The sequence below is a fragment of the Falco biarmicus genome, chromosome Z (assembly GCF_023638135.1).
Source record: "Falco biarmicus isolate bFalBia1 chromosome Z, bFalBia1.pri, whole genome shotgun sequence".
Taxonomy (NCBI): domain Eukaryota; kingdom Metazoa; phylum Chordata; class Aves; order Falconiformes; family Falconidae; genus Falco; species Falco biarmicus.
In genome coordinates, this window is record NC_079311.1 from 30,108,219 (window position 1) to 30,132,129 (window position 23,911).

The 23,911-nt window shown below is 44.5% G+C and overlaps 2 protein-coding genes across 2 annotated transcripts; one reads left to right on the forward strand and one right to left on the reverse strand.

The window, feature by feature from the left end:
* Positions 1 to 991: 991 nt before the first annotated feature.
* LOC130142728 (tripartite motif-containing protein 14-like) lies at positions 992 to 12,926 on the forward strand. Its single transcript, XM_056325081.1, is given in 9 exon segments — positions 992 to 1,174; positions 5,903 to 5,998; positions 6,892 to 7,125; positions 8,170 to 8,323; positions 9,520 to 9,612; positions 12,330 to 12,454; positions 12,456 to 12,583; positions 12,585 to 12,784; positions 12,787 to 12,926. Coding segments are annotated over 9 exon segments (1,353 nt in total).
* Positions 12,927 to 14,014: 1,088 nt separating this feature from the next.
* Positions 14,015 to 23,484, reverse strand: NANS (N-acetylneuraminate synthase). The gene is made up of 6 exons (XM_056325240.1): positions 23,304 to 23,484; positions 22,059 to 22,274; positions 18,572 to 18,671; positions 18,179 to 18,333; positions 16,860 to 17,126; positions 14,015 to 15,695 (listed from the first exon to the last, which is right to left on the reverse strand). The coding sequence occupies exons 1-6, from the start codon at positions 23,433 to 23,435 to the stop codon at positions 15,486 to 15,488; spliced, it is 1,080 nt and encodes a 359-aa protein (XP_056181215.1). The 5' UTR covers positions 23,436 to 23,484; the 3' UTR covers positions 14,015 to 15,485.
* Positions 23,485 to 23,911: the final 427 nt, after the last annotated feature.

Genomic DNA, 23,911 nt, shown 5'->3' on the forward strand with positions numbered 1-23,911 from the left:
ACTGAGGTTAGACTAACAGGTCTGTAGCTCCCTGGGTCTTCCCTCATAGCCACCTTGTAAACTGGAATAACACTGCCTAGCTTCTACTCAGCAGGGACCTCGCTGGACTCCCAAGACCTTTGGCAGATGATCGAGGGATCCTGCCATAACATCCACCACCTCCTTCAGTACTCTGGGATGAATCCTATCTGGACCCATGGACTCACGAACATTCAACTGATACAACTGATACCTTACAATTTCAGTGCCCACAAATGGAAAGTCACTGTTCCTGCAGTCCTGGTCCTCCAACTCAGAGGACCGGGCAGCCCAAGGTCTATCATCAGTATTAAAGGTTGAAGCATAAAAAACATTGAATGCCTTAGCTTTTTCTTCATCCCTATTTGTCAGGGATACTTTCCTATTTGGTGTTTTAAAAGGTGTGTGTTTCTGAAAGGGTTTGCCAGTACACAGCCAACTCAGTAACACCACAAGGCAAAGGAAAGCTTTCAAAATATCAGTTTGAAGTAATTCTGACACTCCTTTAATGCATACTATCTTTCCATAATGCTGCAGTAAGTATAGTTGGAAAACTACGTGTTTGAGAGTGTATTTTGCTAAAAATTAGCAAGAACAATGTATACATCAATACATTTCTGATAACCTAGAACAATTTTCTGTATTTTAAAATTATATAGTGAGCAATTAAGCCACAAAAGAATTTCTACTTTCATTTACTTTCTTAATGGAAATGTTAAAACAGAAAGAACATTCAGTGCCAGTAAAATTAGAAACTTCAAAATTTTATTTATTTTTCAGGAAAATGAAAATTACACATGAAAATTGAACTGATGTGGCACTACTAAGATGGGCATTCCTCATCGGCACAGCTGGAATTCCCCGGAGCAGGCCATGTGCCAGCCGGGGCACCTGATGGTGACGGCTCCCTGGCGGGCTGTACACCCCTGCCACCCCTGGGACATGGCAGACGTGGCTGTGTACATGGCTGTACATGTACACGGCTGCATGCCCCCATGCCCCAGGTGTCGCCGAGGCCTGGGGCTGCGGCTGTGCGTCCCCACAGTTCTGCCAGGACTGCGGGCCCTGTGTCTGTGCCCTCTGCGGGGCCCTGGGCCTGCACCGCGGGCACCGCGTCCACCTCCTGCCCCACGCCGTCTGCCACAAGCAGACGAGTGTTGCCAAGGGCTGCGGGCCATGCGGCAGTGGCAGGCCTGGCCCGGCCAGTCGGGCCCACCTGCCTGTGGCCTGGCTTTGCGTTGTTAGCCAGTGGCTGTGGAGCTTGGCATTTGTTGTCACAGCAGTTTTGAGGGCTGTGGCAGTGGGCAGTGTTTTGACAAGTGCTTTGTAAACCCCATGCGGAGAGGGGCCAGCATGCTGTCACTGCACAGGGACGTGGTGGTTCGTGTGTGAGAGGGAGGGAGCTGTCTCCGAGTGCAGTCACAACCCAAGCACACACATAATGGGGACAAGGGGGAGGTGACATGTCAGGTCACACACAGCAACACTTTCTTCTCACACCTTGTGTAGTTGCCCTGGGGTGGGGTGGTGGTTTTTGCATTGCTGGGCTGGAAGTACCTTTGTCAGAAACACAGAAAATCAGGAGACGAGGAAAGGCCATTTCTATTTATCCCTTCCCCCGTTGCTGTAGCTTGCCAGACCACAGTGAATCCCCATGCAGGGAGCCTGTTCTCTGACGGCTCCATAGGGATGAGGGGCAGGGGCTGCTGCAGGTGAACCCTGGGAGGCAGCTGAGCACCACACGGCTGCCTGCTCGCTCCCCCTGCCCTGCCTGGTGGTACAGAGGAGGAGGAAAGGAAGACTAAAACCAAGAAGACTCGTGAGTTGAGATAAAAATAGTTTCATAAGCAAAGAAGAAGTGGAAGAAGAGGGAAAGAGAATAAAGCAAGTCATGCCAAGGCAGTCACTCACCACCTCCCATGGGCAGACCAGTGCCCAGCCAATTCCTGGGCAAAAGATGGATAAACCTACCTTAACCCCCTTCCTTTCTGTTTTGTTGCTGAGCATGACATTACATGGAGTATCTCTCTGGTTAGTTTGGATCACCTGCCTGCTTGTGCCCCCTCCCACCCTCATGTGCACTGTAGTATAGTCACATGTAAAACACAGCACCATGGGAGCTGTTATGGGGAAAATTAACTCCATCCCAGCCACAACTAGCATAAGGCTCTTCCCTAGGCTTTTTTTATTCGTCCCAGTTTAGCTGTCCATTGAGCAGCCCCAGGAGGCTTTGTAAGCTTGCTTCCTCCTTGTGCTTTGTTTTATTCAGGAGAGCATGCTGAGGCCTGCATGCTGAGATGCTAAGTTTGGAGGCTTAAAATTTAGTAACACAGAGGTTTGATGTTTGGAAGCTTTTTTTTTTTTTATCTCCACAATTTCAGAGAGCTCCTTCCCATTCCTACTCTGGCATTCTGGAGCAGCGTTACTAGGAAGTTCCCTTGTTCCCTCAGACAGTTGTCAGATGCACAGGTCATGCCAAATTACTCTGGCATTTTATTGCACTTTGTGTTAGCAGTATGAGGGCAGGGGGCAGTACACTAGGCTGCAAGCAAACAGAAGCACAGGGGAAAGACCACTGAAGATTTCAGAGTGACTCAGAGCACTGTTCCTGCCTGCTGGTACGCTTTCATGTCCCTCTTGCAGCTGGGAGCTCACTACAGCGTTTGCATTCCCTTCATGACACCAGGGCAATGTGCAGATGCAGGTATCGTGTGGTGGCAATGTGATCTGAGCCAGGGTAAGGAGCACAAAGCAACAAGTTATGTTGGTTCCCTGGGAGTCTGTTGGCCACAGGGGAGCAGGTGCTGTGGATAACTAGCTGTTTGTCTCTGTGCCAAAAAGGAACTGAGCAGGGTAGAAACTTGGGTCCCTGTGTGACACTGTCCCTTGGAAGTGTCTGCTAACATCTGCTGGCTTAGGGCTGCAGAGATTTTGGGCACAAACTGTCAAAAGTAGTCATAGCCTAAGAGATAATATTTTGAGTAGTGATTTTCTTTGCTGGGTGAAGTTATTTTTTGCAGCCTTTGTGATGTGACATCAACCACAGCATGTGAGAATCTTCCTCAGTGCTTTTAGCAAATCCTGGCTGTGGATCCTAAGAAAAAATGAGAACCGTTGTGCAGGGTCCCTCAGCTAGTTCATCCCTGGATCTAAGGTTGTATAAGATCATCTAGAAGGAAGCTCCCTGTGCTCCTGAATGCAGGGCACAGGACCAGCATGCTTATGTCATGGTTTAAACCCAGTCAGCAACCAAGGACCACACAGCTGCTCACTCACTCCCCCCTCACCCAGAGGGGCAGGGAGGAGAATCAGAAAGGAATGTGAAACTCAGAGTTGAGATAGGAACAATTTCATAGGTAAAGCAAAAGCTGTGCATACAAGCAAAGCAAATCAAGGAATTCATTCACTGCTTCCCATGGGCAGGCAGGTGCTCAGCCATCACCAGGGAACAGGGCTCCAGCACACGGAACGGTTACTCAGGAGGACAAACACCACAATGCCAAATGTCCCCCCTTCCTTCTTCTTCCCCCAGTTTATATACTCAGCATGATGTCATATGGTATGGAATACCTCTCTGGCTAGTTCATGTTAGCTGTCCTGGCTGTGTCCCCTCCCAGTTCCCCGTGCCCCTCCAGCCCTCTCACTGGCAGGGCCCGAGAGACTGAAAAGTCCTTGACTTAGTATAAACATTACCCAGCAGCTACCAAAACCATCTGTGTCCTGTCAACATTGTTCTCTCACCAAATCCAAACCAAAGCACTGTACCAGCTAAGTAGAAAATTAACTCTGTCCCAGCCAAAACCAGGACAGCTTGATATGTATCCTGTGAGCGTGACTGGAGCTACAAGTCTCCTCTCTCAGAAATCCTTGCTTTTACAGTGTTTTCACTTGCGTGAGTTGGGGCATCCAGGCAATCCCTAAAGGAATGTTTCAGAGTTGGTTCCTCAGGGTGAATGACATGGGTTGCCTGCCACCATTGCAGACACAGTGTCTCCACTACCATGAAGCAGCCCGTTCATTTATCTCGGCAAAGCAAGTAATGCTTAACCATAAATGCTTGGGGTTGACATAAATATTTGCATATGATCACTCTTCTGAGGGAGTGAGTGCCTGAGGTGATGTGTTTTACTAGCAGCAAAGGAAGAGTGGGTTTTGTTTTGTGGTCTTTGTCAGTCTTAGAGGAAGAGAATGACATCTAGGTTGTAAAATAAATTGAGGAAGGCTGGTACATAGTAGAACTCCTGGATCTTCATGTGCTGCAGAACCCTCATGGCCCTTCAGGAACAAGACTGAAAAATTGTGGCTGGAATGAACAGCATGACATGAGTGTCTTGCTCCATGCAAGAACATTTATCTGTTTGCACAGATGTGCCTGTGCCAAGGGAATTCCAGATGCAAGTTTCTGACTTTATCTGGGAGCCCAATTTCTTCTGATTCTGTCATAATGAGTGAAACATTGCATGTGTTTTCAAAGGAGCACTTGTCAGAAATGCAAACTGTTGCCCATGAAGCAACAGTTACACTCAGTTTTTCTACCGGGCAGAGTTTAAATGCCGTGCTGAGCTGGGGATGTAGCACTGAGCTAGTACATGTGCACGCACATGTGTTTGACTGGGTCCCAGGGGCAGAACAGGACACTAATAACAGCTACAGCTCTGGAGCTTGTCTGGTGTTTACTGACAGGCTCTGTTACAACACTGGTGCACTGAGAGCGTGGGGCAGCATTGCCTGGATCTTTCATGGAACTAATGACAAAAGTGCATCACCAAGTGCACCAAGACTGTTAAACTTGCTGGACAGAGGACAGCCCATTTTGGAGGGCTCTTGGTGAGAAACTGTGGAGGCTAGACATAGCAGAATATTAACGATGCTGTGCTGCTCAGTGCATCTCAGGGCACACCACAAGTATCACAGATCACTGTGTGTAGAGGGATTTTTAAGGGACTGAGGACATATGTTGCCATTGTCTGGGTTGGACAACCCAGGCCTGTTAGTTGAAGCTGCAGAGCAGTTTTAAATCGTCCCGGGAACAAGCAGTGTGAGAAGGAAAACAAGCTATGCACAAACAAGCAGCTAGGTGCGGAGCAAGTCCTGGGAACCGCGAAATCAACACAACTCTCATCGGCACACTCTGATCAGGCGCCTGCAGCATGCCCACCGGTCAGCCACACGGACGCCCGCATGGCCCAGAGACTTTTATCCAATCACCTGTGTGTAAAGTCTGGTGAGCGGTCTGTTTAAGTTATAAATATGACCTGTTTGTTTAATAAAGTGAGCACGGCATGTAGCCATATTGGTGTGATTGTCGGGACTTGGCCAACTCTCCACGGGGGACCCTCGTCGACTGTGATTACCAGCCAAGCTGATAATATTTGCTGTTGCAGGCATTCAGACTACATCATCACTGTAAGTGATAGTGGCATCTTTCTGATTGGTCTTTTGTACACTGGGAAGCATCCTGAACATTCACTGGGGTTTGACTCTAGACAGAGCCTCCCACTGGTGCTTTCAAGAACAGTACTTGGCTAGCTGCCCTGCAGCTGCTAAATGCACAAGCATTTAGTTGTCTTGAAATACACAGTGCCATGGATTCAAAGATTAAAATCTTTTTTTTTCACCCATAGGTTTCCCTGTTCCTTATGAAGATGGTACTAATTTTGTTATGAGGATGGTACTAATTTGCAAGCTCTCTGAATCTTTCCAGTATGAGGACCAGGAGCAGGTGGAAATCCTTATGTTTCATCACTACTGTCCTTAGTAAGCCCCGTAAACTGGGTGTTTCAGTGACATACTCTCCTATAGGAAAGCAAGTTGTATAGATCTCTGGTCTTTACATATGTTGTTTTGATACAATATTTTTTTATTTTGTTTCATTGCTGTATAGAAGCTCATGGCATTGTGCTTGAAGGATCTAGAAGAGATAAAAGAGCAAGAAGCTGGTAACCGATGAAGTGTAGAGCAGGCTGCTAATGATCTGAAGGTGAAGTGTGGTTTGCTTCTCCACTGGATGGTCATTTTCCAAGGACAGACATTTTGCTTTCTCTGTAGCTATTCAAAGACCCAGGCAGCTACTCCTTCAGGAAAAGAGTCTATTCCCTGTATCCATCACAACATATTACTGCCAAAGGGAGAGAACAGGGAAAGAGTTTCCAAAGGCCTGGCCCTCACCCCCTGATCAGCCGAACATCTCTGGAAGAGTGGTGTTGAAATTTTTGTGCAGAGGAATATTAAATAGCCCCAACTACATTTTATTCTGGCTTCACTGATGTTGCATTGCACTGAACTGCATTATTGAATAGTCTGACTTCAGAGCTAAGTAAATGCAATTACAGTTCTTTGATTCTGTCTTAAGAGTGGGAACGTATGCTAAGCTCCATGTCACTTATAGAGCATGAAATGGCTTTTGCTCTGAGGAACATCTCTAAGCATCTCTGTTACAGAAACATCAGTAAGACATTTCTCTCTGTAGAGTTTTGGGACATTGTGGTTTGATGCCACTTTGTTTTGAAGTGGCTTTCTTTTCCTAGCAGCTCCCTGACCCTAGCTTGCTTTAAAAGTGGGCAAAGTGTTGCTACTGAAGGACCAGATCTGCTGCTTGTAGCATTTTGACCTGACCCTATTACATTCCAGCTGCAAACAGCCTTTTCTGCAAAAATAAGCATCTTGGAATCTGCCCTCAAGCTTTTCCATCCACGACATCAGCAAGTAAATCCTAGCTGCTCTCCCTTAAGCGGTAAACACCTGTTCCTCAAGAAATGCAGCAAATCAGTAAAATTCAACCAAAAATGTAACATTGAAAGCCTGGGAGAGAAATGCCTGTAAAGTTTATGGTCTGTTGAGTAGCGGGGGGACACTTTTCTGCTTCATCTATAGGCATGTGCCATTATGAGCAAAACGCAGCTGTCAGACAAAGTGACTGAGCTCCTGTTACTTCTTCAGGAAGAGGAGAGTCTCACAAAAAACTTAATTGATGGAAAGACTCAGGAAGCCCCGGAAGCACATGATCAGCAGTTGGAGTCCTGTCGACAAAAGCTTGTAGCCCTAGAGACTTTCTCACATCGAATCAGACAAATACAATAGCACAGTGATCCTGTTCGGTTGCTGGAGGTGGTATTGTATGGTCTCTTTCTACCTCTTACCCTCATAGTCCTTGGTAAACTGCCTTAGTGATCTCATCTGTAGATTCTTCTGTGCATAAGCAGCATCTTTCTCACTTTTTAATCCTTTTGTTCGTATTTTGGTGTACCAGTTTGGTTCCTGATTTTTGAGCTGTTAGATGTTCCTTCTATGGCATTGATTTCAACTCTATGAAATTCATGAAAACATATATGGAACAGAGTTAGACACATCTCTTAATCTTGAAGACAAATGCTGTATCAGGTCTTGCGTTATGTACTGTTACATGAAGGTCTGAGGAAAGACAGTCCTCTTAGGAACCTTAGGAGGAAGGCTAAATTTTCTCATTTTTTTAGTCACAGGAGATCCTAATCACCCTGAGTAATAGCCATTATTTTACTGGAGGGGAGCAGTGTTTTTCTTTTTGCCTACAGATAAATGTCAGCTTATCTTGCCTAATGAAATTCTTCTCCTTGCTTAGGAAGGGTGTGTTGCCATGTGCCTATGCCCTGACACAGCCAAAGGATGCCATTCTCCATGGGAAGGCCTGTGGTGCATTTTTACATCCTTGCAACTTAGCAGACTTTAGAGGTTTTGTTGTTGTGAATGACATGGTCCTGGCATTCTGCCAGGTGTGCTAGCAACACACCTCCACGTGGGAAGCTGCTCTCCATGGTTTGGGAGATATTTTTTGTGGGGGATGTTGGGTTCTATTCTTTAGATTGCTTTTAAAACTTAGTGGTTTAATGTTCCCGTTGTTGGGATTTTCGGCTGAGGGCCCTAGCCAGGTTAAACTCATTCCCATCTTGGAGTGTCCCGGAAGGGCCTCTTTTAACAATGACTGCTGGGTTGTCCATCTTCGAGGTAGGCCCTGGCTCCACTGGCAGGAGGAGCTAATGGGCAGGCTAATGAGCTAATAGGCAGGTTCCATAATGATGGAGTTGTCCTTGCTCTGTGGTGTGTGGGAGCTGGGAGGGAAGAGTCCATTCATGTCACTGTCTCTACTAACTGGAGAATTTGGTTTTCTGCCTTCAGCAATGCACAGAAATCGAGAAGGAAATGCAGGAGCCCAGGTACCTGTTGGAACAATGGCATCCAATACCTCTCTCATTTGAGCACATACTTGAGCACTTTGTGACATTTATTCAGTCCATTCTACAGAAACCACTGGAAGCCTGGCTTAAAGAAGGTACCTGGGAGAATGCTGTGAATTTTGCTTTCTCCTGGCCTCCTTTTAAATAAAGTGAGGCCTGTAAGTAAGAGCAGGACTTTTTACCAAATCAGATGGAGAAAACAGCAGCTTTTTGGGCATGGGTACTGTTCTCTAACAGCATTTGTGTAATGTTCCTATAGCGGTGGTGGTTTGGGAACATAAGAGCTTCCTCTTTCAACTCTGAGGATGGCCTTTTGTGCCTTAGAATTTGTCTGATGCTTTTTTGCAGCTTGATCAGTTATTTCAACACACCTACACAACGTAGCTGTTCTATGCTTTCAGTCACTGCTGGGTGTAAGTGCTGTGGCATGGAACATCAGGTATCTGGCAAATTTGAAAGCTTTTTCTAGTTGATGTACCTGGTGATACCTGTCTCAGGCAGAAATTCTCTAGCCTTTGGTACTTTAAAGATGGATTAACACGTTCAGCTTAGAGCTCCTTCTGTCTTTGAGCTGGTATTTCACCCTTAAGTGACCTTTGGCATGATTAAGGCAAGGAGTTTCCTAAGGAGACACATTGCCACAAAGCCAGATAACCATGGGGAAACCTTGCCACTTGTTGAGTTAGCAGGGCAACACACCAGCCATCACATTTCACTGAACTACTTTTTAATAATCCCTTTTCTGAGAGTTGCCACCAAGAACGGTAAAGCAGGGTGCAGGGGAAAATGGTCAGACCAGATCTGAAAGGACATTGCAGGATGTGTGATGAATTGGTAGACAGTACCGTGCAGGTACTCTGTAGCTAGCATCTGCCATTGCCTTTAGCTGCCTGACTCTGTTCTCATCTGATAAGGGTGCTTTTTGAGGTTTTTTGACGCATTTTGAGGAATGGGGGGTGCTTACTTGGGGTTGTGTCCAGTTGTGTGGTTCCTTAGCAACACTGGGATCCAGCACCTCCATACTGTCTGAAGAGTATAATGTCAAAAGCATACAGAATGATAGCTCTTCCCCAGCAAAAGTAACACAGTTTGTCCCATGAAGTTAGAAAATGGAGTCTGGCAGCATGTCTTTCCCCAGAACATGGGTGACATTCACACCGAAGAGGCAAAATCCAAATACCTTGTCCAGCAAAATAGTCCATGGTGTTCCATTTTTAAAATCTTCTTGACAGTACAGCCATGTTCTTCCACCGGCAGACTCCCTAAACTGTCCCTTTCCACCTCTGTCCAGACATTTTCAGTAGCCTTAATGCCACTGCAAAGAAGGAGCCTGGAACGGTGTTGAAAACCATGTCTTCTGTTGATTGGTTGCTTTTCTTAAAACGTAAGTATGGTTGAATTAAAGTTAGAAGCATTCCAAACACTTGTGGCTCTTGTGTTCTGTACAAACTTAATATCCCCATTGTTTTCCTGCTGGAAGTGACTTGGAACAAAGAATCATGATAGTCAGTCCTTCAGAAGAAAGAATCCTGTAGTGTGCTGTTTTAACTGCATAAATAATTCCTGTTTCCTGTCTTTTGTCACCAGCTGTGTGCACAGGTGTGACTTAGGACCTATTCAGGCCACATGAATGCCAATACTAGCTTTTCTAACTAAAGGGTGGTGGAGATCACAGGAAGATGTTGCATGTGTGAGATGTACCCCTGTAGTGGTACACTTTTGGAAGTTTTAACATTGTTTACAGACATAGTACCAAAATCAAAATCCTGAAGTCTTTCTTTTTGTTTAGCAAATGATGATGCTTCAGTTAACACCCACTGCATGTACAGTGCAATATATTTGCTTCTCCATTTCACTGCAGATTGCAGCGGGTAGAGTATCAGTAGCTGGCGCTCTAGCACCATGGCATGCATTTCACACACGAGCATCATTCTGTGCATGTCTTTGCCTCAAACGAAGCAACCGCTTCATCTCTGGTACCCAGGTGTGCGCAGTGATCCTACCCAGATGAAGATGATCTGTTAGTTAGGCTCCGTGTATAAAACAACCGACAATGGTGCATCACTGGTTCCTGTATTTTAAACACAGCTGATGTCAGAGTCCAGACCAAGGCAAGGAGGATGTGTGGGGTCCTCTGTATCTTATAAAGTATGTGTACTGCTTTCTTTTCTGAAACACTACAGACAAGTATTAGAGCGCAACTCTTTGTTGCAATTACATGTGTAGTGAATGGATTCTTGCTTAATGCAAGGTGTCTGTCCTCTCTTGTGGGCATTTTAACAGGCTACAGTGTGGGTGCTTTTTCACGGTGAATTTTGGGAGACCATACTTACTTAGCCTTCCCTGCTCAGGCAGGAAATCGTGGGAGAATAACAAAGGACCAACAGAGAGTGAAGGGGAATGGTTTATGCATTGCTTTGATGGCAGAGGAGAGGATCCCAGACTGAATGAAAACAGCTTCTGGGCTTTAGACTGTGGAATATGCCAGTCAGTCCTGGTTAGACATATTTATTTTGGGGGAGAGGGCTCTATGCGACAATATAGGAGAGGAAATAGCAACAAATTCATTCAGTTACAAAGGCAGATTTCTCTCATACAGTAACCTGCTGTATAATTACCTTTCATTTCTAAGTTCAACACTGAAGAGCAAGGAAAATAATGAAGTTCTTGCTTCAGTGGGTCTGTTGCCCCCTATTTTGTGTTCCTTTAGTACTATGCTGCCTGTAAAGCCAAGTGAAAGACTGTACTCTGTGATATCACAGGTCCAGATATGTCATTTCAGATATGCAATACTGCAGAGAAATAAAGAAGTCTGGATTTTGAAATATTATAAACACTTGTTTCCCTAAGCCTAATTTAAAAAGCAATTTACTTAGTGTGAAAAGGAGATTCAGGATATTAAATGTATTTGTCATCTTTAAACATCTGAGCTTCAGAGTGTATTTAGACAAAGATTAAATTCATATTTGGTCAAAAAAAACCAGCTATGAACTGAGTGAAATGTGACTCAGACAGTTTCATTGCAAGTATACTGCTGTTCAGTCCGTGTCTGGATGTATTGTTTTCTTCATTTACGAGAGAAAATAGATGTGCTTATTATTTGGAATAGTTTTAAGATTACAAGTTAAGTTTATATCTAATAGCCAGTACTCTAGAAAGTACTGTAATTCATGAAAATGTATGTTCTTTTAGGTACCAAACTCCTGATGCTGGTTTTGTCAGGCTTGACAGAAAGAGTGAAGGGGATTGTTTAAGGATGCCAGATGCTGTTTTCGAAGGGAGGATCTAGATTGTTTCTAGAACATGAAATCAGAAAAAACATGCTAACACATGCCAATTATTGAGATAGAGTAAGTTATGAAAACTTTTGTGGGACGTGCAGCAATTCAACATTGTAGGACAAGTGTCTTGAGAAAAATCTAATCTTAAAAATCTTGTAGCTTTTTGACCTATCCTCTGTGATTGTGTCATTTCAAACTTGTTTGACTGTACTTTTTTTTTTTTCCCCTGGCTTTGTGATTTCTGGTCCTGTGACAGCTGCTTCATGGTAAAAATATTGTAAGCTGCTGCTGACTAAGACAGTGATTTCCAAGGTGTAGTTTCAGACTGTGATTTTTCTTTTCTAAATGTCCGGTCAGGTGAACTGCTATAAATCCCCTGGGAGCTGTTAAGTTGTTCCTTTGCAATGTACATGAGAAACAGACTCATAGTGCATCTTCACATGGGATTTCAGCGGAACGGGATCTCACGACCCATGAGTCTGCTCTAGTGCCCTCTAAAACCCTTAGGCTGCAATCCCACCAGAAGTCTCCCAACTATTCTGCATAAAGCAGCGTTCGCTCCCCACCTAGCTGTATTCATCTTCATTTGTAAACCATGCATATACTGACTTATATATGTCTTTTACTGACCTGCTTTATAGCCTATACAACTTTAAAGCATCGGTGCATGTAATAGTGCAATGCTTTCTATTAAAAATGTCAGGTTTTCCCTTGCAAAACTGCAGGTCACAAGACATGTCTTCTGCAGGTTTTTTATAACTTGGACTTCTTTCAAGAGTCATGATAAATGTAGTAAATATGTTTATGGCTTTGACTGCAGATGCAAGATCACCAACCTGGGAATACGACAGCCTTCATCCAAGGCTGACATTGTCTGACGACGGTCTTGTATTAAGCTGTAACCGGAGGAGGGTACTTTACCCTTGTGGTCCCCAGAGATTCGATAAAATTATGGCAAGTGCTAGGGAGAGACGCATTCCTCTCCAGAAGCCATTACTGGGAAGCTGATGTGCTTCACGCTGGAGCAGGATAGTGGATTGGCACAGCCTACCCTTCCACTGGCAGGAAAGGAGACTGAAACCTGTCAGCTGGGCTGGAATAGAGCACCTTGGTGCCTTAAGAAATTTGATTTTGAATACTGGGCATTTCACAAGGGGGAGAGAATCCCTATCTCGATAGAAGATGATCCTGATCACATTGGCATTTTTCTGGATTATGAAGCAGGAATCCTTTCATTCTACAATGTTACTGATGGCGTGGCTCACTTGCACACCTCTGCTGCGAGTTTACAGAACCAGTTTACCCAGCCTTGAGGCTCTGGGAAGCGTCCATTGGAATATGCAAACTAACATTAAGGATGTTAGTTTGCAAGCAGCAAAAGCAAAATAAAGCCTTCTATTTCATGCTTTGTCTATGAAAGCCATTTTAACAATGAGATACATGAATTAAATATCTTGTCATATGAAAATTGTAACTGTGATGCTTTCAGATGGTAACAGATAAGTTCAAGAAAACCAACTGTAATTTCTAAAGTATATGCATTTTTCAATGGGGGAAGGTGATCTGCCTTTTATAAATTATGTTGATATAACATTTAAATTGCCATATATATTTCTGTACTTTTTTCAACTTGCAAAATGGAAAAAGTTCAGTTGAAAGAAGCATATTACAACTCAGATTTGAACCTGAATATTGCCGTCTTTTTTTATGAACTTCCTCCCCTCATCTGCCTGGGGAGGCTGCAGTTGTGTATGGTGATAGGTTTAATTTGGCTCAAGTTTCAAGTTCATATATTGCAGATTGTTATAATTGACAAGGTCAGATTTGGATAATAAATGCACCAAGTGAATTAGCTCATACTTGAGTATCATCTTGGAAGAATCAAAAATTGGCACTGACTGTTGGGAAGGTCCTTTCAAGTAAAGAGTAGGAGCTTCTGTAGCCACACTTATTAGCCATTACCTGGTCTTAACTTGCGACACAGCCTCTGTACTGGGCTTCTGGGTGGCCCTGTTCTTCCTGCACAAAGTGGAAGCATGAGAAACAGTTCTGTACCATCCCAAATAGAAGATGAAATACCTGAAGGACCCACAGGTGCAATAAAAACACTTGGTCAGTAGGGCACTTGTGTTTAATCTGGTTTTGTGTCCTGTTTGCACAGGCTCTTTAACTGCAGCTGGATAAAGGTGTGCCCACATAAAACTAGAAAGAGAAACTTGCAAGTTTCTGTATAGGTATAATTTATTTTTTTCCCATTACATTAATTAAAGTCCTGGAAACTTTTGGAACGTATGTCTACAGCAGCCACTACCAGCCCTGCTGCAGTGAAGAACCACTGCTACTTGAAGCAGGTCAGGTAATCTTACGGTGTTAAAATACTGAAGGCCCTGGAATCATCACTGGTGCTGCCAGAGGAAAGGTCTGACCGTAGGCTGAAACACAGTAACAATGGCTTGTTTTATAAGCTAAATTAATTTTTCAAATTTGAAATAAATAAAAAAATCCTTCAACAATTGAGTAGTTTTTTAATGTAAGGCAAGCACACTGCATCAGTCAGAGCTCACATACAGTCAAGCACATGATTCAAAGAATCTCTGCTTCCTATATATGTATCCTATATAAAGGCAGTTTCCTCAGAACTGCAGAAGGGTAGACATATTAAAAGTTAACAGCTCACAAGTACAGAGACACCACCACCAAATTCAAAATACTTCACCAACTCAAGACAAAGAGGTAGCAAGTTCCCAATAACCGTCACTAGTAAATGATTCCACCACAGAAAAATGCAGAATTATAGCAAAGCAGTTTTAAGTTCTATGCTAACCAAGCTAATTGAGGGATGTTTGGTTTGCAGCTGCTGCCATATGGCTTCTTCCTGGACAAAGGGAAGAGCAGCAAGCTGACAGGAGTGGAATTGCGTTTCTTGAAAAGCGAGAAGCTGTGATGCAAGAGCAGAACACACAAGAGGAGCACTGACAGTCACGCTGGAGCACAGTGATGTGATCTAGTCAAGCTGCCAGCCTTAGCTGCCTAAACCGCCAGTGTCGGGGGGTGGGGAGCAAATCCAATGTATTTTCTTGTTAGTACAGGAATAAGGCTGCTGAATATTCACAAGTATTTGGCCTCCTAACTGAGAGGTTGCGCCCAGGTACAAACAGGTACCCAAATGAATTGTGGAAGTGATTTAACATTCCAGGCATCACTCCGCTAACAACAGATGCTTTTGACATTTGTTTTTAAGCATTGGTTAAGTTTATTTCCACTGACCCATCCCAGATCTACTTTTCCTCCCTTAATCTTTCTCTTGACCCTTAAATGGGACCTTTCTACATATCCAGTTTGCTTCCTTTCTTGGTGCTGTCTCTTGGGAACTTAGCTTTCTCAAGCACCTCATTTTCCCCAGAGCGCAGACTCCTGCAACCCACTGCTTTATCTTGAGACTCCTTATCCTAAGGCTTTCATTTTGAGTCAGATCCATCCGGTTGCATGTGTAGTCTTCTGTTCAGTGTATGTAAACTTTCACTCATCTGCATTCAACTGCAACTAGCATCCTGTTGGCGTAAGGGTAAGGAAAACGGCATAAAAGAGAGGAACATCAGAAGATATGGGGTTAGAACAGTTCAAAGGGCAGACAAAGTTATTGTGATTTACTGTATTATTAACAGAAAAGGGAAGCTGGAAAGCAGCAGACTGTGGTCTTAGGTTTGACAAAACTCCAAATTAATCTAGGTTAAGTGGAATGGAGAAAGGAGGAGCATGGTCATTTTCTAGACATAATTCTATACGGTTTCTAACAAAATTACTCTTCATCATTTAGATCCACTTGCCTCAGAACTTCCACTAATGAGAACCTGAAAATTCTAACCTGCTTGGATCTTCATAATTACACCTCTTCTAATCTACCATGCTGCTATACTTAAATATGTTGTGCAGTAGTGCAGTACTATATAATGAAAATGGAATGGAGTGCTTTGGTTTAGCACTTCACTTTCTTGAAATGATTTTCCACTGCTTCCTCAGTGATGGTTTCATCTTCTTCAATTTTGTTCTTAACCTTCTGGCCCACCAGATCAAAGATGGCTTCTGGGGGAAATCCCTTAGGCTCTCCCACCTTCACCGTCAGCATATCAAGTGTCAGTACTGCACCTTCAGGAATTGTCACTTTCGCCACAACAGACTTTCCCAGCTACAGTCAAGAAATGAAAAAAAAAACCAGAAAGTTTTGTCAAACACATTCCTAGGCTCAGTATACCAAAAAAGGCTAAAAAAGTATTCTGCGGTTAGTTGTGAACAGGTTGTGTGGAACTGCCCTCCCCATCAGTTCTTATTCCACATGAAGGTTGAGTTAGCCTGGAAACCTGGCCTGTAACTAGGCTGCTGGGAACATCCAGATCCTTTCTGAAATCAGATAATGGCTCCCTGAAATTTTTCTGAATCAGAATGGAGGGAATCTGATTAAGACTGACTAGTATTCTAACTTAGTGTAAAAGCAGCCCGTACACAGTCATAGAGACCTATTATTCCTATTTCTATTACCAAGTACTTTGTACTGCGTACTGGTGAGGCCACACCCTGAATTTTGTGTTCATTTGTGGGCCCCTCACTTCAGGAGGGACGCAGAGGTGCTGGAGCAACAAAGCTCATGAAGGGCCTAGAGAACTAGTCTTACGAGAAGTGGCTGAGCAAACTGGGGTTGTTTAGTCTGGCAAAAAAGTGGCTGAGGACCTTATCACTCTCCACAACTGCCTGAAAGGAGGTTGTAGTGACACGTGTGTCAGTCTCTTCTCCCAGGTAGCAAGTGATAGGACAAAAGGAAATGGTCTCAAGTTGCATCCGGGGAGGTTAAGATTGGGTATTAGGAAATATTTCTTCACTGAAAGGGTTGTTAAGCATGGGAACAAGCTGCCCAGTAAGATGGTTGAGTCACCGTCCCTGGAGTTATTTAAGAAAAAATGTATAGATGTGGTGCTTAGGGACATGGTTTAGTGGTGGACTCTGCAGTGTTAGGTTAGTGGTTGGACTCAACTGCCAACCTAAATGATTCCATGATTCTACCCAACTTAGTTAATCACTGAATAATACATACAGAACTCCATTATACTCAAAATTGCCAACATTATGCTTTGCCAACAATGGCTACTGAGTGCCAGAAACAGCAGTTTATAGGAAATGACAGGTCTACACTTAACATTGCAGTGGGCTAAGCATAAACACCACACATGCATTTTTGAGTGCAGAGGCAGAAATACTGCTGCAATAAACAATTAGCAAGCTATTTCTCTGAAGAGAGAGTTATTAGCTATAGGTCTAAGTAAGTTTCAGCTATGCATGAATCAAAAGCAAAAGTTACCTTTTCATTGCAAGCCATTTCACAGGGCAGGAGTTGTTTGACTGGAGAGCCCATCGCTTTTTCCACAGTACGGATGGCTTTCACTAACTCTACCAGTTCATTTGGCTCCAGGGATGCTTGGTGGTCACTTCCTTTCCATGTTTTGTCAAGAGTCACATGGCGTTCCACTACTTTAGCACCCATAGCCACAGCTGCCACTGAAATGGCTATGCCAGTTTCATGCCCCGAATAGCCAATGGGGATATCGGGAAAAGCCGACTGATATGCCTTGAATCATGACAGAGTTGGTCTGAATTACCAAGGTAGCAATTTAAAAGACAAAGCAAATTTAACAGTGATAACTGCAATAAAAACCATGGACACTTACTGTGCATAAATAAAACAAGCAGCTGGTTATGCTAAGAATGAATTCTTTTCTATATTCAACAAGTCACACTACATTACGGACCGTCATGTTCTAAGAATTTCACTAGGATTATCAGTACTGACAAGGAAAAGGCGTTATGTTCTATTCTTCAACTTCTCTTACACTTTTCCTTTTAATTCAGTTGTACTCTTCAAGGTCTTCAAAGCCTACACACATCACTGTAAGTTACAGTAATAAGAGTAGTGCTCAATTTTCATCTAAGAACGCAGTGGACTGGTTAAACTTAACCTGTATCCAAAGCAGATTTCTTCAACCTTGTATTTAAAATTTGAACCAATCCTTTCAGCCATACATAAGGGACAGTGACCCAATCCCAAAAGCAATTAAATGCATGCATGTCCTGTTCCACTAAAAATAACATACTACGTGTGCGTAAAGCTAGGCAAGTGCTTGAACACTGGCCTGTCTGGGGAAATTTTCTTGCACCATTATCAGGCATATCCAAGTAATATTTTCAGTGAAGGAAACTGTACAAGGTCCTAATCCATTTTCTTCATTGCTCTGAAACTCACATGAAGCGTTTTTAACAAAGGTTTGTTCTAGCCCTCTATTTAGGATTACGTCCTTAATTAATGGTAACAGTCTACATACTTTTTCGTTGCACTAAAAATCACAGCGTTAACCTGTTAACCATGTATCATATTTTCCTCTGTTTAATTGTGAATGCTCCAGTAATATCCTTTATCATATTCCTCAAAGCTGGATTCTTCTAAAAGAGGATCCAATGGATAATTTTACTTCAACACTTGCATGAATTAGAGGAACATGATACAGCTTCTAACTTCTCAGAAGCAAATTCCAGCATGCCTAAGATCTGGAAATACATCTCAACAGAAGTGCACAGCCCCTCTCTGGTACCCTACCCATGCCACATTCTGGGTTATTCACTGACCGATATAACACGGAGATTGACATCCTCTGGCTGAAGTGGGTATGCACTGGTGCACTGCAGGAAGCAAAAGTTTGGATTGATGGGCTTCACGATCTGATAGACCTGATGCATGGTATTCATTGACTGCATCCCACTGGAAATCACCATTGGGCGACCTAGCCATTAGAAAACATGCACATGTTTTGTCCTACATCTGTAAGAAAGCTACACAAGATAAATTCTTGAGGTTAAACTAGACAAGAAAGCTGGGTGAACCTTTTATTCCCCAAGTCTGAGGGTGATTTTCTTCTAAAAGTACTGTGGAGTTTTTTCCAAAATCAACTAGAGGAAAGATCTAATAACTTACCTACACACAGCAATGTTTACCAAGATGGCTCAAAAGAAAATGCTTACCTTTCTTTGCAGTCTTTTCCAAATATGGAAAATTGTTTGTATCTCCTGATCCTACTTTGAAAAACGGAACATCTAGTTCATGTAGAAATTCCACTGCCATCTACAAGGAAAAGAAACCACTGCATTTTAACACACCAGTTCAGCTGTTATCAGAGTAGCACCATGCTGGCAAATATAGAACCCTTTAAAACAGCAAAGCCAAAGCTTAATTAAATAGGTTATATATATATATCAGAAATATTCTGCTCCTGAAATAATGCTTACTATTCAGAGGATATTAGTTTCTGACTTTCCTCCAGGTGAAGTATTACCTAAGTGCCTTCTTTTATACTTCTACTACAAAACCAGATTTTCCACAGGTTTTTGACTGTGATCCCTGTCCCAAGGCAGTCTCTTTGGTCTCCCAGCTGTAGCTGCTTAAAACAACTGTAGGTACAGCTTCTTAGTACAGGTGAGCTCCACTGCTCCTCTGACTTCAAAATGACCTTGCAGGCCACAGCATTCTTGCTTTCTTTTTTTGGCACTACCAGAGACAGCGACTACCTGCAGATGGGAGCTTGGCTGTTGAAGGGGAAAGGTACTGCATGCAACACAAAGAGTCTTCCTGCCACATACTTTCTGCAGTTCAGAAATACTAAACCACAAACAGTGTTTAAAACTGCAAGTAGTTTACCTGAGTAGATCTATCACTCTAAAAAACTGTCTGAGCACACTGAATAAGCACTTGTAAAAAAAAGTTAAGTGCCCCAAAAGGGAAATCCAAAATGCATGTGCTTCTGGGAGAGAGACTAGAAAATAAATATAAAATATGCCAAAAACTATAGAACAGCTTATTCAAATGTTAATTATACTTTTCCTTCTTCTAAAAAACGTGTATGCTATATTCAGAAATTATTGGAGGCTCCATGTAAATCAGTATTGCACCAGTAAGGGGCCTTTTGAAAATTAGTACTTTTAAGGGAGAAAATCCCAAACCTGTCACAGGCAAAAGATACTGAAATCCTCCATTCACATCCAGGGGAAACAATGAAATAGTTACCTAGCTTTGTCCCCTTTCAACCACCCACGAACACTTATTACTTCAGCTCATTCTTTGTTGCAGTCACAGTTACTTAGTGCCAGAGAAAGAGCACTAATATCCAGAAGAGAATCACACCTTCTTCAGTCTAATTTTTATATTGTCATTATGATGCCGATTCAATTTCTTGTACCTAGGATGCATAACATCTCCTTTATATAGTTTATTCACTAAGACGCATTATGCATGAAGACAATGACGACACTATATTAAAAAGCCACGTATCTAATCTGAGGAGATTGTACAAAATTAAGTATGATGGATAAACCTCATAACTAAGACCACTCTTTATTAGGTAAATACGTCTTGAAAATTGGCAGCTTTTCTGTAAGAGAATTAAGGAACAGGAAGTAATCTCAAACAACAGGGACGACTTTAAAGGGAGTGGTTCAATGGGATCCTGTTTTGTCTCCAGTACACACCGGAACAGAGCAGATAAAGGAGTTACTCATAGCTTTTATATTTACTTCACACATCACTTCATCGATATCCTCACACAGTTAAACAAATAACCTCTTTGACATAACTGAAGTTCCAGAGATTATGTTCAATTTACAGAAGTTGATGTATTCGCAAGGACTTATGAACGTCAATTTATGTGATGATGCTTGCCAAAAATTCCAAACCCGTGTCTTGCAGAAATGCCACCAGAAATCTTAGGAGCTGTGCAATGTAATTACTGTTCAAAAAAAAAAAAAAAAGCACAAACATGTACCAGTACTCAGTACTGTTACTTAGCTGATGAGGCCACACACAAAGGAGCACTGCATCTTGAGAAAAAGAGGGATCCCAGAGGTAGAAAGTGATCTTAGCTGCTGCATATGAAAGGTGTTTGGCATCGTACTATAGCCTTTAGAAGCTGGAGGTTTCAACATCGGAGTGTGATTTTTTCCCCCAAAAGGCATATGGGCATTTAAGATCCCAAAGAGAAGTCCCATATAGATCCCCTACAGAAGTCCAAGACTACTGGATTTAATTACTCCTCTTAAAAGAGTAGGTGGTGTTCACCAGGTCTCCTAGTCATGAGGGCAACAATAAAAAAAAACATCATAACACCCTCTTTTCACGTATCTATTTCTAAGCCCATGGCATCAGGCTGTTGCAATACATGCAAAACACATTTTTGTCGGTCAGATGTCTGAAGCAATCTTTTATGGCATTTGGTGCTCACACCACCTCAGCTGGCACACAGCAATTCAAGGATTTTGGTCCATAGGGACAGCAAGTTAATACAAACAGTAACAGTGGTCAGAGACTGGAAAAGACAGCATAAAAACATGGAAGAAATTTAATTTGCTTAGTCCAGAGAACATAAAACAGAAAAGAGATGTGATAACAGAGTTCAAATACACAGAGAGGAGAGACAAGAAAAGTACAAACTTCTATGTCAGATGAGGGAGAACAAAAAATTATGAGAAAGGAGATTAAGCTGACACATCAAGAATTCTCTCTGATGGCAAGGAGAGTGAGGCACTGAACAAATCACCTTAAAACATTAAATACCCATTCTTGTCCCATCCTGGATAAGGCTACTTGCAGAAAGACAAGGACAAAGCTGTGCTTTGCCTTATGCAAGAGTGGCTAGCTTACTTCTGGAAGGCCTCTTTCAATTTGGTTCTCTGTAATTTCTAGGCCACGAAGAAAAGTAAAACAGTCTGCAATCTGATCTATATTGAAATTTAACTGTCACCTGATCTTTCTAGTTTACACATTTCAATTGTACCTTGCATTTGGTAATAACTGTAACTATCATTATTTTGAGGTAGGCAACAAGCAACAGTTAAATCTGAGGCAGAACCGCAGCAGGTAAGCTTTATAGAGTTTACAGGCTGCTGAGTGACTGTTCAAGAGCCCACTGACAAAAATCAGTAAATGCTTTAGGAGTAACAGGGCAAGGTGGAGACCCTCTCCAAGAGATTAATAAAAGAAAAAGGAATATAAGCATTTCTGCTGCTTAAAAACACCAGCTGAGGTCTAGTAAATAGTGGGGTGGAGTGGGGGGGGGAAGAGGAAGGGATTAAGTTAAGAAAGGAATCAGGTTTAAATACAGAGGGAAGTTTGAAATGCTTGGAGACAATATACCAGGCACCACCAGATAGTGGTCAGATTGCTGTCCTGATCTGAACTCCCATGATTGTTCATAGAGTTCAACTGAGCCCTGATCTCTAACAGGATTTACTATGTATAAATACCTCAGCATAAGTGACAGGCCTTCTGAAACATTCAGCCATTTACTCAACCACTGTAGAGACACAAATGAACTGGCAGAAGCACAGTTACTCTAGTTTCCTCATTTACACTCAACATCCGCACGTGTTTACTCTTTTTCATGTAAGAACTGTCACACCTAAGTAATCACCAACATACAGCAGCTGGACTCTGCTTTTCATTTCAGTACAGTTCACATACCTCATCCATGCCAGAAGCTGTGAAGAAAATGCCAATTTCCTCTGCGTATTTCTTTAGCTCTCTATATTGGTCATGACTAAACTCTAAGTGGCGCTTGTGCTCCCCATAGGTCTTTCCCCAGGAGTGTTTAGAGGTATAGGGCCTTTCTAAGGCTTTCTTGTTGAATTTGTACTCCAGTTCACTCTTCTGGAACTTGGCACAGTCCGCTCCACATTCCTGCAAAACAAGCCGGTGCACACTGAGTGGAACTCCAAGTGAAACCACACTCATCCCAAGTTTGAACACCAGGACTGTGCAACCAATGGGCCCATTTGCAGTGGAGTTTTCACATTACCAAGAGAAGCAATCACAGGAATAGTACAGTGACAGAGGACCTGCACAGCCGTGAGCCCTTTCATTTCAAAATGCCTGTTACACTTGGTAAAGCAGCGATCTAGGAGATCATACTAAAACTACAAAAGTGAACCGCCTCTTAGCATGCATGCCACTTATTTGAAGAGCTGATTTCTGTGGCATTTTCCAAGCTCAGCTCTCATGCAGTAATTTTACAAGAAAACAAGTGACAGGACTCTGTAGAAGAGGGATTATGAATCCAAAAGTTGTACGAAGTGACAATTAACAGTGAAGTTACATCCTTGCTGAGCTATTTTGCCCTTACACCACAGTCACAGGCCAAGTGCATTACACCGTGACTTCTCCCTCAGGGAGGATATGCTGTTTGCTAACACTGGTATACCTGATGTATGTGGCAACGCATTTTAAAGCGGCGTGGCCGTCTTCTGGATGACACCAGCATTCCCTCAAACACACCCTGAACTGGGGGCTGGCGAGGGACGGCTCAGCACCCCGGCCTCAGCCCGCGGCCCCTCACCGGCCACACACCGGGTCCGCGGCCCCGAACGCCAGCACAAGTGGGTCGCCGACTGCGAGGCACGGCCCGAAGGCCACCAAGCAAGCAGCCGCCTCGCGGGCCCTCACCGCCACTGTCCCCACGTAGCTGCTTTAAAAATTCCGCCCCGTAAGTCACCCCGCGGCTGCCACCGGGCGGAGACTGGGCGGTGCGGCCCGACCGCGGTGTCCCCCGCGGGGAGGGGCCCCTCCCGCCTTGTGCCGGTGGCCTGGGGGCCTCCTCACTCGGGCGAACGGGCCCGCCACCCGGCGCGGAGCGAAACTCTGCGGGGGCCGGGGCCGGGGCAGCCCTGCCCGCCGCGGGGCCCCGCCGCGCCCCCGCCCAACCCGCGCCACCTTGGCCATGCAGATCATGCGCTTGGCGATCGCCAGGTCGCCCTGGTGGTTCTGCCCGATCTCCGCGATGATGAAGCACGGCTGCTCGCCGCCGATGCGACGCCCGGGGCACAGCTCGAACTCCCGCGACATGATGGCCGCCGCCGCCCCGCGACTGCGCCGCCGCTCCGCGGCCCGCGGGACGCCACCGCCCGCCCCGCCGCGAGCAGCCAATCCGCGCCTGGGGGCGGGGTCGCGCGCCACCGCCTTCCGCCCCGGGCGCCGCCGGGCGGGGCTGCCGGGGCCGCTACGCGCGGGGTGGCCGAGCGGCCCCGGCGGGAGGGGCGGACGCGGGGGCTGCGGGGCGCTTGGCTCCGTCGGGGGCTCCGCGGCCGCCGCCGCGCTCTGGGGCGAGCGAGGCCGGCGCTTGCGGGCGGTGCGCGGCAGGGGTCCGGCGCTGGCGGAGGTTTCCAGCTTGGCGCCCATGGCGCGCAGCCGCCGGCGCCCCCCACCCCGGCCCGGGCTGGGGCACGGAGCGTGTGTCCGCGCTGCGCGGGGCCGCCGGCCAGTAGCCAGTCCCGGTGCGCCGGCGCGGGCGTCCCCGGCCTGGCCACGGCAGCTCCTGTGCG